The sequence below is a fragment of the Thunnus thynnus genome, chromosome 14 (genome assembly GCF_963924715.1).
Source record: "Thunnus thynnus chromosome 14, fThuThy2.1, whole genome shotgun sequence".
Taxonomy (NCBI): Eukaryota; Metazoa; Chordata; class Actinopteri; order Scombriformes; family Scombridae; genus Thunnus; species Thunnus thynnus.
The window spans coordinates 12,465,061-12,482,824 of NC_089530.1; the positions used below are offsets into that span (position 1 = coordinate 12,465,061).

The window sequence follows — 17,764 nt, forward strand, 5'->3', positions numbered from 1 at the left end:
ATCAGAAATTATTCTTGTTTTCTATGATGTGTGAAGGGAACGCTTCAGATACTCTGTGCTGAGATATTATGGAGCATCTGTTTAGCGATCTGAGAAGACAGAGAGACGTTGCAGCATATTTCTACACTCCTTAGCAGCGCCTGGATTCTAACAGACAATAATTGCCATTCAGTTTCAGCCCCTCCCCCGTTTCTTCGACTCGTTAACGACAGCCGCTGTGATACCATTCATTTACTGAGATATAGTCACTGTTTCCTTGTCCAAATTATGAGCTGCTATTAAGTCAGTAGACTGCTGCTATGTATGAACAGCTGGATCGTCTTATTAATATTTTAGGCAGGGAGGGGGGCTAGTAGCAAAATTGACTTTGAGTACTAATTGAATTCTGTTCAGCTTTATCAACCACACAATTTTACCACCATAATCTTACGAGAAAATTAACTATATCATTGTTGTCATGTAATCAGTCAGACACCTTTTTTACAGACAAACATTCCATACTGTACATGGAAAATGGTTTCCAATTGTTGAGCCAGTTTGCAATCAGTTATGAGTGACGTTCAATGTAAGTGCCATCTGAGGGAAGGTTAGTATTAGTCCAGGATGTCCCTTGCTGTAAAAATGATGTGCCATATTCTGGCACAGAGTCATGGAAAACATATTTTTTGTCATTATCTTTGTTAAATCTCAATGGCAGATCAGTTCAATTTATTGGCAGAAGGCTATGGAGGAAGTTAGTAAACCTTTCAAACTAGATTAACTGCAGCACAGCTACTATTTACCCAGATTATTACTGTATTTACACAATGAGAAAGCCCTGCGTGTATAGGACAGGGAACTGGTCCACCTGTGGATGTCTGTGGGTGATATGTTGACTCTGAGACACCCCGAGTCATCAAAGTGCAATTAAGCCTGTCTGCATCCCTCTTCGTCTCTCCATCAATATCTGCAGTGTCTGTCAGAGCCCATTTGAGACTGTCAGTGGGAGATACACTTATGGAGATGTGATTCATGAGAACACCGTCTTCCTGGCCCATCATGCAATGCACAGACATCTTTTTTTTTTTTTTTTACTTTAACACATTCACACTCTGCTGAGTGAGTGAGACGGGGCTCAGCTTACACAAGTTGCAGTTTAGTCTAAGTTGTATCTATTTTGTCCAAGCTAAAAAATGCACAAGGATGGCCACTGAGAGGTGGTGAGAATCCCTGATGTTGCTCAATTATTACTGCCCATGCACTGTTACTTTCCATTCCTCTCCGAGAGGTGATGGTTTAGCTTCACTTACTCACTTATGTTGGGTTGTGTAAATTCCTTTAAATGCATGGCCATACTTGTTCCATTATAGAAGATTAAAATGTGAAGTTATTCTCTGGGACAAGAGAGGTTGCTTGTCATTCACAGTAAGCATGAATTTATAATGATAAAGCAAAGATGTATCTGTAATGTAGGGGCATGAGTGATTCATGACAAGGGCAAGGCTGGCATGCACATTTAATGATAGCATTAGAGCAATGAAACAATGTTTTTAACACCGTATTGCTCAGCTAAAGTAACACCAGCATGATTTATGCTTTAATCATATTCTTTAATCGTAATGCAACATCTAATCGAATCTCAAATGGCTAGCTTTGTTTCCCGAAGACTTTATCAACTGGAGGCGTTACTCTACATTTCATCATTCTGAATGCAGATTAATGTTGTAAGTTACAGTGAGCCCACTGGTTTACTTTTTCAAAAACTTGTAAACTTCAAAACACAGTGCTGCACAAGACGAATTTGTTGCTGTTTCATGAAATTAACTTTATGTTTCTGTTACATCTCTGTGCTCAAACTCCTCACTCATTATTTAACACGAGACCTATGAAAGAGAAGCAGTTAAAATTATGCTGAACCCACAACCCCAGAGCTATTTTCCTTTCTGCCAAGTTAAGTTTTGAGTTTTACTGCTTCGTTTTATGAGAGCAAAGCTGAAACTCAGCAGCCAATTACAGAAAAACTCATGAAAACTTAATCAAGGTAACCTCTGTTTGTCATTTCATTCTTAAGCTTGACTTACTAGGACATGGTGTCATTTTTCATCCAAACAAAACTACTATCCATAATACCTCTACCTATGGTATACCTTCAGCAAATCCCATTTGTTTTGAGGTATAATAAGTATGTCCTCATACAGACAACTTTCTTTTCAAGGTTGGCCAGCTGACACTTCTCCTTCCTCTGGGCAGAGGGAGCAGGAGGAATTCTGCGGCCTGAGCTGACACCCCTGCAAACTACGCACCTATACATCAAATGAACAGCTGCGGTCAAGAGGTTGTCCACTACACAATAGCTTTCACTCTCAGCATGATCACAAGTGGGCCACTGAAGACTTGGTGGGTGGTGGGGGTGGATTTGCGTAGGAAGCAGGTAGCAACAGAGACAGCGGGAGGCCTGGTTGAGGTCCATGTCTCAGAATTTTTTACATCACATATCTCATGTGCCTCCGGTGAGCTACAGCACCCCTGGGCTTCATGAAAATGATGGCAGACCCTTTTTGCAAAAGCACTGTGTGTAATGGCCATCTGTCTGTTTTGAGTGTGAGCACTGAGTCATGCTGTGCTGCACTGCAGGAGGTGTAGGGTGGGAAGAGCTATTTAACTTGCACAGTAGATAGGCTACAATTGACTGAAAGGTGCCATTTCCGACGAGGGAGTCTGACTACAAACACAAAAAATGTCAGTGAAGGACAGAGCAGGTTCTGCCTCTGGTCACACATCTGTCTGACTTGTCTGGGTTGGCTTCTTGGGACAACTAGTTACACATGATACATCTTTACATCTTTATACAGACAACACTGTGCAGATGATTAAACTTCTCGCCTATTTGGAGGTCTGCTACATTGAACACTGCTCAGTCATTTTGACAATTCACCCTTGCTGGAAGTGCAGGTAAGGGCCAGTATATCAAACATGAAGACATCTCAAATTAACTTTAAATGCCACATGTCAGTACTTTGTTTTGTGATGAATACCTTGATATTTGCTCCTTCTGAGGTTCCTGGGGGACCCTGCAATTACAAGCCATGAAAAAGTCTTTTCACACAGTGAAAACATAAAAGGATCCCCTGTCACATAAAGATGATGTTTGATCATTTTATGAACACTCATGTGAGCAGTATGTATGTTATTTATTTTTATCTTTACTCTTTAACCATCTTAAGCTTTATTTAAACAGGCAAATCTTTGCTTGAAAAACATCCCACTTCACAGCAACTGCTATTTGTGCTATTTTTTTTCTAACCTTTGCACTAGTGCTGGCTCTCATAGAGACGTGGCTGCCCCCCAGCAGCCTATAGATTATCTTTGAGTGCGTCTTTGTTGTGTCCCTTTCACAGACTCTCCTGATATGGTGCAATGCTAATTTGACTTTGAAAAATAACTGCTGCCCCCTCAACTGCGAGCACTGTCCTGCTGCCAATGGACAAGAGAGAGTGATGCCCTGGTGTGTGTTTTGAATAGATGATTTTGCCCCTGAGCTCTACCTCAGAAAAAACAGGTGACTCATAAATGCCAATACCAGGGGACGGAGGCAAAGCTGGCACATGCTAAGGATATCAGGACATTGCCATTTAGAAATGTCACACCTTCTCCATCCGTCTTTCTTTTCTCCTACAACTTTGTGTCCTACAACTTTATGAGTTATTAAGAAGGCAGGGGATACACTGAGTCATGCAGGAGAGGTTTAACATTGAGTAGCTCAATTATACTAAAGATAATTGAACCTATTGAGCATAACGGTGATAGAAGCAGAACGGAATCTTTCTGGATTTCTGGACGATGTGAATTAAGACAAACCCTATGTCCCGATCGAGAGTGTAATCAGGGCAATAGTGCATGAAAATAATTGGACACCCAAAGCATTTCAGCTACATGATGCCTAAACACTCCTGTTTGTCCTGACATCAGAGCAGTTTAGAGTCTGACAAGCTGTCTCCTTTAACGCATCGTGGTATTTGTGCCCTTTAGTGTGTGGGTCACTACACAAACACACAAACAGTGTCTGGATGCCTGAGGAAAACACCATTATTCAAGGAGTCAACGGGCCTTATAGGCAGAATTGTCCTGCTCATCAATACAAGCGTTCTCAAGTGCTACCTTAATATACCCCTTGTGGTTTCATGCTAATAGTATAGCCTGCTTGCAGCAACACGGGAGAGTGGGAGAAGACTTTAAACAGATCAATAAAGCCTAAGCACGGAAATAATGGACAAAGTTTACACAGATGTTTCATTATGAAGAGTGTAATTGCACATTTTAAGCTGGATTCTGATTTTGTCTGCTTGTTTGCTTTAATATGCTTACATAATTATGATGACTCAATTTTTGTAATGTGCCCTATGAAGAGTGTAATTACACTTTTTAAGCTGGATTTTGTATTTTGTCTGCTTGTTTGCTTTAATATGCTTACATAATTATCATTTAATTTTTGTAATGTGTTCTATTTTAGCCAGGACTCAATTGAAAACGACAATGATCATCTCAAGGGAATTCTCTGTCAAACAAAGGTTGAATTAAATTTGATTTTGAATGGTAGAAAAGGAAGAAAACAAGCTACTGATCAAAATGCTGCTGTATTGTAATGTTTGTCTGTCAATGTTTGTCTTGTTGTTTTCATTTGCAATCACTGCAGACATGTATATGAAAATAGTGATGATTTATTGGATGCATAAAAGGAAAAAGATACTATGTCTTGTTATTTTCAGAAAGTAGTACCGATTACTGAGCGCTATATTGTGAAGAAGTTCATCTTGTTTTGTAAAATGTTGCAAAATGTGTGTGTATATACAGTATGTGGGTGTCTGTGTTACTATATATTACTTACAGGCAGGCCTCTGAGTCCGGGCTCCCCAGTCTTTCCCCTCCGTCCCTAAGGTAGGCAAAAAAAAAAGATTAAGATGAGTGAGTGAAGATGCAACAACAGGTGTGGCTGGGCATACATGCTGCCAGCAATTAAGGCTAGACAGCAACTCCTGTCGCAGTCTCTAATTCGCTTTTAATTAACAACAAGAAAACAGCTTAATTGCTGCACCCCGTGTGGCCCACTACTCTTTGTTCCCTCCTCTGGTTTACTGCCTCCTTTCCAGCTGTGTGAATCCCTCGGTGCATCAATCAACCCCAGAGCAGATACAGCAGCAATCGGGCCAAACCAGCCGATGCTGTTCACCATTGCAAAACAAGGTTAGCAGGAAGTGACCATTTTGAACTGTTTTCCTTGGGTCTTTTTTTTTTCCTGACATTTTTTGAATTGCAAAAAGCCTTAGTACTTGAAAGTCTTTGAGTCTTGAAAAGCTGACATCTTAATGAGATGTAATGCTATCTGAACCAAACCAAAGTTGGTATAATTTACATCAAGAGGGTTTATGTCCTCGTGAGAAAAAAGAGGATAAAGCTCTGTGGATATCCTTACAGCTATCCTATAAACTGGCAGAACATCACTGGCTCTGTGTTATGAGGACTCCCTGGAATTAACTGGCTTTCACACGCATGAGACGGATGTAAAATCAACTCAATTAGGAGATGGTAATACTCTGGCCAATATCAATTCACTGTACAGAAGTGTAATCAACGGCAGATGTATGAGACAATACAGATATCTGCCTAAATATGATTACTTCTTTCTGATAGAAGTTTCATCATCCGACACAGTTGCTACATTGAAACAATGTAGTTCTTTCCTACTGTATGTCTCAGTATTGGTGGCATAAATATACACTTCTTTCCTCTACTGAGTTAGTGGCGTGTAGATCTGTGGAGAGGAAAGGATCACTGACTGCTGAAAGAAAAGTAGAAAATCACAAAGCAACGCCCCCGACTCTTTCCTCTGACACTCCATGTACGCAGACTTTGGTTAACTGGGTCGAATTTGACACATACGTTTGCCTGCAACAAAGACAAAGGAAGGAACTTCACTGAGAGCTATTGCTTTTAATCATCTGTTTGCGTGTGCGTTCGTGCTTGTATGCTGTGCGTGTTCCTCTGTTTGTAGTCCACAGATTACTGGATTATGAAAACAGGAGAAGCCAAGGTGTAATACAGTAAATATTAACCTCAATAATGACACAATGGAGCCAGTGCCTCCTCACGGGAATTGCGCACTTTCCTCTGTTCATGCTGTTTGATGTACCAACACAGCCTTGGCCAGCGTCTTTTGATCATCTGTGTTAATGTAAGCTCTGAGGCTACCGCGAGCAAGGATGAGTGCTTTGTCAAGAAAGAACCGGAAGATGTCGAATTGCGTTGATGTGTAGGAAAAGCACCTTTAAACCTTAAAAATCCTTCGCTTCAAAGGACTGACATTATATTACATTGGAATAACCATTGAAATGTAATTGAACTATGTTACCTTTGTGTTACTAAAAGAGCACTCACAGTGGCAGCCAATGTATTTTAGTGAGAGCTCATGCACTAGGGTGCCACATATAGATTCAAAAAACATCGCTTTTATGTAAAAGGTCTATTTCTCACAAACAAAGACAGTTTTTTGTGAGGGTGGAAGGTGTTATTTTTCTCTTTCACTAATAATGAATAGGCAGACACTGAATCATTGCTACGTTTGCAAAAAGATCAGACTGTTTGTTCTAGCCTTAGCCCCCGCTGCTGCCCTTTCTCCCCTGAACTCGACAACAAAAGCAGATTACATAGATAAGTAATTTAGCTAATGAATATTTCATATGTTATTATTCCAAGCAGGTCATGAATTATGCAGTTTCAAAATTCTTTCCTCACATTTGCCCTTATATCTCTTTTAACTCCAAAGTACATACTAATTTTATGTCCATGTATTTGCATATTATAATCAGAATAAACAGTGATACTCTGGATCACAATGCTCAACAAATGAAGTCAGAACAACTGATGATGGTTTGCGGTTAACTCCATATTAATAAATGTAGGCCTGAAGCTTACTAGCACAGTTAATTACAAGTTATAAAATGTTTCTTAATAAGGTGGTATGATTTTGCTTAGGACTTTATTTCCACACCTGACAAAGAACTCTAGGAAGACTTTCCTTCTGTTTAACCCTTACATACTCTTCATTTTTACATTTGAGAGCAGTAAAAACACCCTAAACAATTTTCTTTTAGCCTCAAATGTTATGACTTCATCTAATGTGACTCAAAATATAAAAAAATGGAAATATTTCAACTTTTAAAAAACATTTTTGTGCAGCTGATACACATTTTTGTAGAGAGCGTTTGAACCATATTTATTTAAAAATTAAAAAATCACCATTCAAATATATTGTTGCATTCTTCACATTATATATAATTCATTGAAATGGTTTTGTTCTCCTGTTTTATGTAACATAGGACCATCATGTAGTGTGATTGTAAATGTTTTTACTCCCTAAACAAAAAGCATAAAAACTAAAGAATAAACTCTCTCTGCTCTGAACTGAAAGTTTCATTAAGGATTAATCATTCATTTATCTGTGACTAATGAGGTATTTATGAACGATTTATGGTTCAGAGACTAATTATAAGGTGATACAGTGATTGGTCAGAATATGAACAGTATGTGAGGGTAAAAATATACTGTTCTCTATTTCTTATAGAGAAACTTTATACTTTATTAGTTACACCTTTCTGAAATGAGTCAGTCAAGTACAACAGCCCTGCTATAAATCCTACCTTCATAAAGGTTATAATACTCATTTTTTGTTAAAACTGTTTCAGAGAGGTGTTGATTAAATGTTATGTCATTTTAGAGGCTGTAGTTTATGGTGGTATTGAACTGTATTGTGTCATAGTGAGAGGTCTAGCTTATTTGATACAAATGGGGTGGACAAAACATTAGAAACACCTCTCACTATCAGCTATGTATACCTAATAGGCTGGCAGCTGAGTGTTTTTCTTCTTTGATAATAAATACGTATAGTCACCGACATGTCAGACAATCATTTTCATAAAAAAGCAATCCATTAAAAGACTACACCAGGTGACCTTGGCGTTAGAGTGACACATTTCTGTCCAGAGGACCTCTGATTTGTACACCGTCCCCAACAAATCTGAGCCCACTGACAAGAAATAATTAGTCCGGCGCACAGCTGCCATCACCGTTTGCACTCAGTTGACTCTCCAAACTGAAACACCTGCCAGTGACACAGTGAGATAACTGCCTCTGAAGGGGCATACAGGCTCTGGAATATTGAGATAATCAAGACGCCAACAACTACTGTAGTGTCCACAAGCACCCAAACACTCCAACAACAGACTGTTTTAAGTTGAGTTCTGTGTTAATATCATTTTCAAGATTTGATCAGTTTTAAATGTCATGTTTGGACCTCCTAGAATTTCACAAAAGTGTGACTAAAGGGATACTCTGACATTTTGAATTGAGGTCATTTTAACCATGTTTAGTCATTTTACAGAGTGTACTTCAGTAGCTTAATTACTCTAAACAGTGTTACTATACAATACGTACATATGTGCGCAAAGTAAAAAATACTCCTGTAAAAAATAGCTTGATGCCAGTAGTTGTGTATCTATTGCTATAAGTGCAGAGTGACAATGTCAACATTTTTCTGTCCTTCAGTCAGGAAAATAACGTCAAATAACATATTCTTCTTTTACAATAGTAAATTATGCTTTGTGTTCATATTGCAACAACCTCTCCTGATGGATATACTGTACGATATTTAAGTGAAACCACTGCATTCTCAGTTTATGAATGTTTACATGAGAAAAATGATAAAAGGCCACCTGCAAATATCCTTCTGGTTAGTCTATAGACACTACATCAACACAAAAGTTTGTTTAAAGCTAGATTTTTTCTTTAACTCTCTAAGAATATTTGCAATTTCACCACTGAGAGAAATGAGGGTATATTAGATGCAAAATAAATCAGTATGTTGTTCTCATTGTCAACAGTGTTTTCTAGTTTAAGAATATATTATCAAAACTGCTCATTTCACAAAGCAAAATTCAGAGAGTTCTGCAACTTTATAGAAAGTGTTTTTTTCTGTTTTTACTGTTTTCCTAGTGAAGAAGGTAGACATGACACCAGAAGAGCGATAAGTGTCAGAGGTGAACTGCAGTCCAAAGTAGTCTCTAGGCAACAAGGATGAGCAGGAAACTGAAACTGAGGATTTCAACTTCAAACAAAGGAAAAGAAAAGAAAAGAAATGTGAGACAATGTGAAAAGCAGAACAAATGTTTTTCACATTGTCTCAAAAAAGTTCATGAGCTAAGAAAATGTTGTTTACTTGGACCATTAGTTAAAGCATTATTTTACTCTGCTACAGTATATTCAAGTCACTTTTAAACTCAATACCACCTGTGTGTGCATACAGTCCATAGTAAAATATGTAACATGATAATTATAACTTACATACCCACAAAATGGCAACCACACAAGATAACCCAGCAAGGTCTGTGGATCTTTTCTTTCAGCTAATTCAAACTTAATTTTCTAATTTCCTTTCTTGTTTTTCTATCTCTCATTTATCTCTCCCTTTGTGTATAATATTATAATTATTTTACTCCTATCTCGTCCCTCTCTCCTGTCTGCCTTGTCATCTCTCTCTCCTTCTCCTGTCACTCGCCCTGTTTCTCCCTCACCCAACTTCCAGTGCCTGTTGGATCACCCTGGCAATCTCTGTTGCTATGCAACGCTCAGTGTCCTATAAATTTGACAACATCCTAGTGCTTGATTATTATTTGAGCGCTGCAGTGTGAAGCCCTCCTTCAGGTCATTGCAGTAGATTAGAGGGAGGGAGAGATAGCGGAAGGCAAGGAAGGAAATGAGGGATGAGAGGGAGGGAAGGAGGTGGAGAAAGATGAAGGGATTGTGGAGGAGAGGATTGGAGAGGGAATCTGAGTGAAAAGATGAACTAGCTTCTTGAGTAAATGAAAGATGGGCTGGCAAGACCAAACATATATTCACATGTTCTATTTATCTGTTCCACACTGAAAACCTGCAAATCATATAAAGGGAGTGTGAAAAGCACTACACATTAACTACTGATGCAATAATGGTGGCAGTAAAGCTGGAGTGGGTGCACATTAGAGCTGGGGTAAAGAGGCCTCAGCAGACTCACAGCATATTTTGAACTTCTGACTTAATCCACACGGATCCCGGCCTCCTCTGGCTTCAACTCTGCTGTGAGTTGTAAAATGTAAAAGGAAAGCGCAGACATGGGGCCCGGCTCAGTCCTGCAAGACAAGCCCCAATCTGAGAGCAAAGTCAACAACGACAGTGACACACAGCAGAGGCACTCGTTTATGATGACTCCATAATCCTTATCCCAAATGTCAACATGTTCTCTGAGACGTTCCATGTCCGACTACCCATACTGGGATAACACAGTGGTGTAAAATGGAGAAGGCAGAATGTGTCACATTTTTCGCAATAAAGCAGATATACCATGAAAAAGCCACATAATCCACCTGACAAATGCCTCTGTCAAGTGGGGTCAGTAGATAAGCTGGAGGAACCTTCTGAAATGAACACCGCAGGATCAACTCAAACCTGACACACAACACAGAGGGACATGTAGGGATAGATATCAGTGGGCTAATCAATTTTAATTAACGTAAGCAATATTAATTTTGTATTTATGTCATATTTCAAACATAAGACCACGTCTTTCATTTTTACCCTTTTGCCTTTCAATGGAAAACACATAAAGGTCTTTGGTGCTCCCAAAAGTGACTATCCCTACTGTATTTCCTATTAACGATACATTTGTTCTCTACAAAACTGCTAATCTATTCTGTTTTTACTTTGGCACCGCATTTATTTGTTGGAGCCACCATTTGATATATTTTGGCCTTGAAGTTTAGGAGAAAGCTGCTTTACCTTGTGACAACAACTATCAGCCACACATTGTACATAACCACATCTTCCTCTACCAAACCTTGACCTTTAATCACATGAGCCTGGTCACAGCCTACACACTTACTGTAGATGGCTTTTGTAATCACCAGAAATCTTTGATGTACTGCCTTTCTTTCCTCTGCTTGTCTTATGTATGACAAAGAAGTTTCATGTCCTGAAGGGGAAACTATCTGACATTACCGAGCCAAGTTGTTTTGCGACAATGTTATGTAGCTCATGGGAGAGATGACCTTTTCTTGACTGAAAAACTCACATGCCACTCTCACTCTTTCTGCCTGAGCAGAGTTCCCATCTCCCTCTGGGGACATGTACTCAGGCCACCTGAGCCTTTTGTCTAACTGCTGTATAGGATTTAACTGGAACTGACTATGTAGCTTATGAACAGCAGCTGTATTTGCTTGGTAAACAGATGTGTCATAATATCCTTAGGTCAATTAACTATTCACAGAACAAAAAGTAGGTGGTATAATGCTTTCTATTATTACCTAATGAAAACCTTGGGGTTGTTGTGTGTGTGCATTGTGTACTTAGGCATTACAGTAAAGAGCCAAAGATGAAAAATCATGTACCTTGAGCTGACCTTTCACATCCGTGTTGGACACTGGCCCTCCAAAATACACATGGACACCCAGGAGTGTGAACTTGCACATTCACACCAAAAAAAGACACAGCCAGATAAATGTGCACATGCTGCAAGCACACACACAGAGGTAAGTAATGGGAAGTTTGCCTGTTACTTGCTGTCGCAATATTTATTGCCCAGTGAAAATGCTTGTCTGTGTCTGGCCTGTGAAAGATGGAAAAAAAAGAGCTGAGACATTACAAGCAAATGCATTTGATCCCCTCGGTCACTTAGGAACACTTAATAGATCTAGATTTAAACAATATACAGACAATTATTCAAACTGCCAGCAAAAGCTAATTTATTCTGTAATTAATTCTGAAATCCTTCCCCCTTTGCAAAAATTTTCTCATTTCTCATCTAAAAATTTACACCATGAACCATTAAGAATCAGCAAGACTAGGAAAAACAGTATAAAGTAGCACAATGGATCTCTGAAATACCAAAATGTAGCAAAACCTCTTAAACCTTGAACCATATTTAGCTCAACTATGTGTTTAATTATCAAATAAGATGTTGGGAATGAATATGAATTTTAGATGCCTTCGAATGTCACCCTTTTACAAAAAGGTGTTGTGATTCTCTATTTATAAGAAAGTAAATGTCCATTCTCAGCTCCACTTTAAATAATAGTGCTGTACTTTCTCACACATACACTACAGCAGCTGGTTCTGGGCGTTAGCTTCAAAATTCTGAGTATCAGCTTGAGAAACGGACAAATATTCAGTGAATTCACACCAACTATGCAGCTCAATATGCTGCAGTTGTCAGAATCCTCAACAAACATGTTTTCAATGTGTCAAATCAGCCATCAACGCTTCTGAGGTAAATATCGATTATACTGCTTTCCTGAAATGTCACAAAACACACTGCAGAGCAGAGACCGCAGCCTCACCTGCTTCTAAATTAAGGATCCAATTAGAGACAGACAGTGCAAATTCCCTACTTCTGACTGCTCTCGCTGGATGGCATCTTAGGACATTGCAAAAGCTCAGAAAATGCCTGGGCACTGGAGCTTGCAGAGATCCCTTGCACTTGGTAAAAGCCTCAATAAAATAGGATTTGTTCCAGTTGTTTACTGAGGGTTAAGAGGAGCGGCCGGGGCAGGAAGAGAACGGCAAAGCCGACAGCTGCCTGGCAGGGGCTCAAATGCAGCTTAGCATTTTACCATTCTGACTGGCACACAATGCTCTCTTTAACTACCAGCCATCTAAATATTCAGGGACGTATAAAGAGATGGCTGACACCGCAGCCGACTTAAGACACAGCTCAGCTGGCCAAGATTGCACCTATAGTCTCTGGCTAAAGCTTTCCATGAAGGCTCTCCTCACAGAGACTCAATCATAGACCTCATGTGACTAAATGGTGATTTGTACGTGTGCCACTAGATGGCAAACTAGCTTCATCACAAATCTTGTACATGGCAGGGGATAGAGCCAATGAGGAGACTGTACGCTCTCTCTGAGAGAGGATGGATGTCCTCAATGCATGAATGTATGATGCATGTTGGGTAACATCTCTAATTAGGGAGTCTGGCAATTAGGCACTGAATGCCGTAAAGGAGATTTTTCTGTAGAGGGCTTACAACGCCGAGAAAAGAAGGAAACAGTCAAGAGCAAGAAGCTGTATGAGAGTGACAATAATTTTCATACTGCATGATGCCTCTTTTCAACCGACATACAATACAAAGGGACACAGGTGGCATTACAAGGGTACCCAGTCATAGAGCGCAGCATATCATTAGGTAAAATAACCATTACTGAGCTATTTCTGCACTCATCCAGCTCCTCACTACTGCACAGTATGCAAACACTAGAACCAAAGGAAAACACAGGAAACGCAGACAGTGGATGTCTATGGAAACTAAGGCAGTCCCATGAGAGCCTCAGAACAGCTCTTTACAACAGCCACGCCTCTACCACGTCTTCAGCGATGAGTTTTAAGAGCTCATTGACTTTAACAACTCCTAAGGAGAGGAAAGAGGGCTGATGATATTATCTGAATTTGCATTTTTATGTGGTGAAGATGATAAATCTATATTAAACTATGAGCTCAATTCCCACCGATCAGCTGAATGTCTGTGCAGTGTTTCCATGCAAGCTGGGTGCCTACTGTGTTGGCTCCTGACTAGACCGACATTGCCTCTTGAATGTTCCCATCTCTTAATGGATGCTGTTATTAGTCTTGGCTCTTAGAAATTTCACAGTCTCATCTGGACTTTTGGCCATATTATTCATCCCGAGCAGATTGCTCCCTTCCTATGTTTACAGATTCTGAGTGTTTCATTAATACATTATCCAACAAGTGAATAGGAGAGGCTGAAAATCTACTTTGAATAAACCCTGATTCATTTTACAAACCAAATATTTGAGGTCAGAGAGAATACACTGTGCAAAGAACCACAGGGCGCTCACTCCTGGTACTGTAGCCCTTGGCAAGTCTTATGCTTCATATCACTCACAACAGATTACACTAAGGTCCCACACACTACCATCTGTATAATATCAGGCCACTGTCAATGCGCTGCTCCCTAGCATGCCATTAAAGTGGACACAGATGAATGTATCTAAATTGGTTGCGGGCAGGATGAGAGTGTGGAGAATTAGAATATGGATGGCAGGCTGTAACAGTATGCTGTAAGATGCAACCTCCTACTACCACGCCTCTGTGTTCTCAAGTGTTCAGGGCTACATCTCCTCCCCAACCAGCCTCCTTCCCCCTGCACTCTGAGCTCTCTGTGTCCTCCTCCTTCGCCTTGACCGGCACACACAGACAGAGTTTACCAGGGGTATGCTTCAATCCAAGCATCCGGGATACAATACGCCCTTTTAAAAGATATTTACATTCTGAGGATTTCTCAAACTCTGCTTCATCTTTTAACTGACCTCAAATGCCAGGAGAATGTCTTTGTATATTACTAGACTGTTTGGAGCCAGAGAAATCCCTTTGTTTGGATGACTAAAGCCGTGGTGTGGACCTCCATACCTGGAACAGTCACAGAGGCCAGTCACCTCATATCCAGTGACATAGCTCGATGAGTCAAATGAATTCAGTTCAGCTGACCCTTTCTGACACGTGACACTCCATTAGTGTTGGTATGACCTGGCAGACATTGAAACAACATTTGAAAAGGTATTAGACCCAGGCAACGCAGAAGCAAGGCCCTAATGAACTCGGACACTGTAGCGGCAGGAACATGTATATTGCTCCCTGCTGTGTGGTACAACTATATCTCCTGAGAAAGTCATGAGGTTGTACATGTGTGAATGAGGGCCCTGCTCTATGTATACCAAGCCTCTAATGCTCTAATCTAATGCTCACAGGATATGTTGACCTACATTACCCCTTGTTGAACATCCAACTTTTCACACGTATACATACACACATCAACTAACAGACACACAAACGCGCATACACAGTGACTATAAAAGCCAGTGAACAAGGTGCAATCAAAGTGGCACTCTCAAAGTCTCGCCCCCTGTATTCGTCCCTGTAATTAATTGGCCAATTAATGTGTGTTTATTCTGGACACCCATGGATGTAGCCATACTGGGGCTCTCTGGGAAAGATGAGAGTCAGACAGATAAATCAAAGCTCCGTGCATCTGTCCTTGCATGAGCCAAACACTTCCCCTGTAACCCTCCACTCTCCCAACTGGGCTCAAACGTGAGACCTTTTCATAGCCAATCAGGTCAAATCTTTGTTTCATCCTCCCTCCCAATGCACTTGACATTGACAAGATTAATTGCCTTGTGCACTGGGCAAACGTGTTACCTCCTGGTGTAATACAGGTGTCAAAAGCGTGGCTCTCTGGATTTCTTCAATAAGAATTTGGAGACAGAAAGAGATAGAGGGAGAGAGAGAGAGAAGAATAACCCATTCCATATTGTTCAACGAAGGGTTAACAAATCCTCCCCCTGCTTGTAAAATTGCACAGGGTGTAAATCTTGCCATAAAATCTCAGCTGTGAGCCCTGTTGACCTGTAAATTCTTCTCTCCGTGTTACTCTGCCATTGAGCTTCAACGGGTCGGGCCACAACTGTAGCTACACATCTACATCACGCTACTGTATTTAAACACTGCTTTAAAGACACAGACCATCAATATGATCACCAGCTGTGTCTCAATAGTTAGGCTAAAAATGCTGTGGGGAGTTTTATAGGTGCAATGTTTGTGTTTGAGTAGTGCACACTTGGTTACATTGAGTCACACAGAATTTAACAGACATAAATGTGCATGTTTGAATATAGGATATACTGTATATCACTCCAGTGTGTAATTATCCTATTGTGCCAAAATGCGGTTAAAATGCATCATTATGACACATTCTTGCTAGAAACATTGCCTCCAATTAAGTTTACAGTACATTTACATTTATTTATAATTTCTGATCTTCAATAAAATGATATTTAAGTATACACCAAGATATTAAAGCATTATAAACAGGTTAAATTTAAATGAAAGCAGCACAAAGCACAACAAAACAACACAAAATCTTCTTGTCTCAATGTTAAATACTGATATATAACTCCAATATAGGCCTCTGTTAGGAAAGCCTTACAGGGAAAAATGAATGTATTATTATATTTTCTAAAGAAAATTGGATATAATTATGCTGTATACTGAGCTGGATGACACAAAGCATGGCTCCAATCAAATAGCTGCTGTAATTTCATACATTTACTATATCACCCAAATCAGCGGCAGCCTCCCATGGAGAACTTCTGGCAGGAAGGCTGGTATTCTCACCAGGGACTCGTTACTCAATAATCTCCCCCTGCAGGTGCTCTGGTAGAGGTCAACAGCCTGTTACAGTTGCATCGCTGCTCATGTCTGCCTTCACCTATGGAGCAAGAAACCTCTGCCAAACGTTCCAGTTCCCACAAACCAAACCATAACTCCTTCCCTATGACTGTCACTGCCTGCTTTGGTCTCTGCAGACACACAGACCGATCCAAATGAACCTGAGCCAAGTCCATAACATATAATATGAATATTATATATACTGTGGTGGCTCAATTATCTCAAAACAACATTTGCTCGGTCCTGTAGAGGAAGATGCATCTAAATTCCAGTTACAGCATGCATTTGGTTTTCGGAGAACTGCATACTTTTTCAAACCAAATTAGGTTAAATGACAAAAGCTATTAACCGTGCAATGGGGATACATAGATTTAGTTTTAAAGTAGATTAATGTTATTGTATCTAATCTGACACAAATGTTCTGACCTCTGTGCACCTGCATAATGCCATCCAATAGAGAGCACCAGTAAGATATTGGTGCCTAGTTAAAATGTTCTGCTTCCATGATGATACTGTCTGGACACGTGCACACATTTGCAAAATGGTCAAGCCAGGCACACACAATGTGTCTTGTGCTGAGAGGAAATGACTAACAATCGGGTGGGAAAGAAAACGACATGAGTGCAAGATTACATAGTTGTTTCCTGGGCTGGTAGGAAACATTTGACCAGTAGTTTAGCATTAAGTGGACAGGCAACCTTTAAGACATGTGTGAGCACAAGGTTCAAGGAGGAAAATATGGGAAAAAAAATATGCCTGTGCTTTTGGTCAGAAGGTACAGACAGCTGTCTCAGTCATTCAGCACGGAGCATGAATGTAAAATGTAAACACCACTATCATTTCCCAAAAGAAAGCAATTATGTCTCTCTTCTTTGGAAATGTGGATCAACCCAGTTGCCAAAACAAACCACAAACAAGACAGATAATCTTTTCTACTGTTTTGACAGATTATATCCATGCCACTTTAAAATGTTCAAGCAGCTGCTGTAGACGTTGGTTTCATTGTTTCAAACTTCTGACACAAGTGAAGAACTGAAACTGTCTGCACTACAATTACAGACGTGCATTGATCTGGGACTGTGCTATCACATGATCTGAAGCGATGACAGCTGACAAATGTGATGTGACAGCAGTTGAGGTTTTGAGATACAGACTCGTATTATTCTACAAATAGCCATCTCTCCTAACTGGAGGAGAGTCTCTTTACTGCGAAACTGAGAAACCCAACAACTAACAAGTGGACATCATGTTTACACCAAGTTGTTCTCTGGTTTCATTCGACTTCCTGCATAAGGATCACCTGTCTAAGCGGTCTCATGACTTAACTGATATGTGTTTGTGAAAAAAAATAAAAAGCTAATACGAGGCTCCATGCTGCTGCATATCTACTGTCTGAGGTCAGATACAAATTCATTAAAGCCACTTGAAGAGGAACCTTATGCGTCTGTTACATAAAGC

The 17,764-nt window shown here is 40.0% G+C and overlaps 1 protein-coding gene across 7 annotated transcripts in view; it reads right to left on the reverse strand.

Annotated features, from left to right (window-relative positions):
- Positions 1-17,764, reverse strand: part of LOC137196907 (collagen alpha-1(XIX) chain-like) — a 99,841-nt gene that overhangs the window by 42,229 nt on the left and 39,848 nt on the right. For 5 of the 7 annotated variants that reach the window (XM_067609886.1, XM_067609881.1, XM_067609879.1 and 2 more), the window contains 2 exons: positions 4,865-4,909; positions 3,015-3,050 (listed from right to left, as the gene is read on the reverse strand). In XM_067609886.1, coding sequence (XP_067465987.1) covers positions 3,015-3,050; positions 4,865-4,909 — 81 coding nt within the window. The remainder of the gene's footprint in view (positions 1-3,014; positions 3,051-4,864; positions 4,910-17,764) is intronic. The other 2 variants (XM_067609884.1, XM_067609880.1) reach the window with 1 other exon arrangement.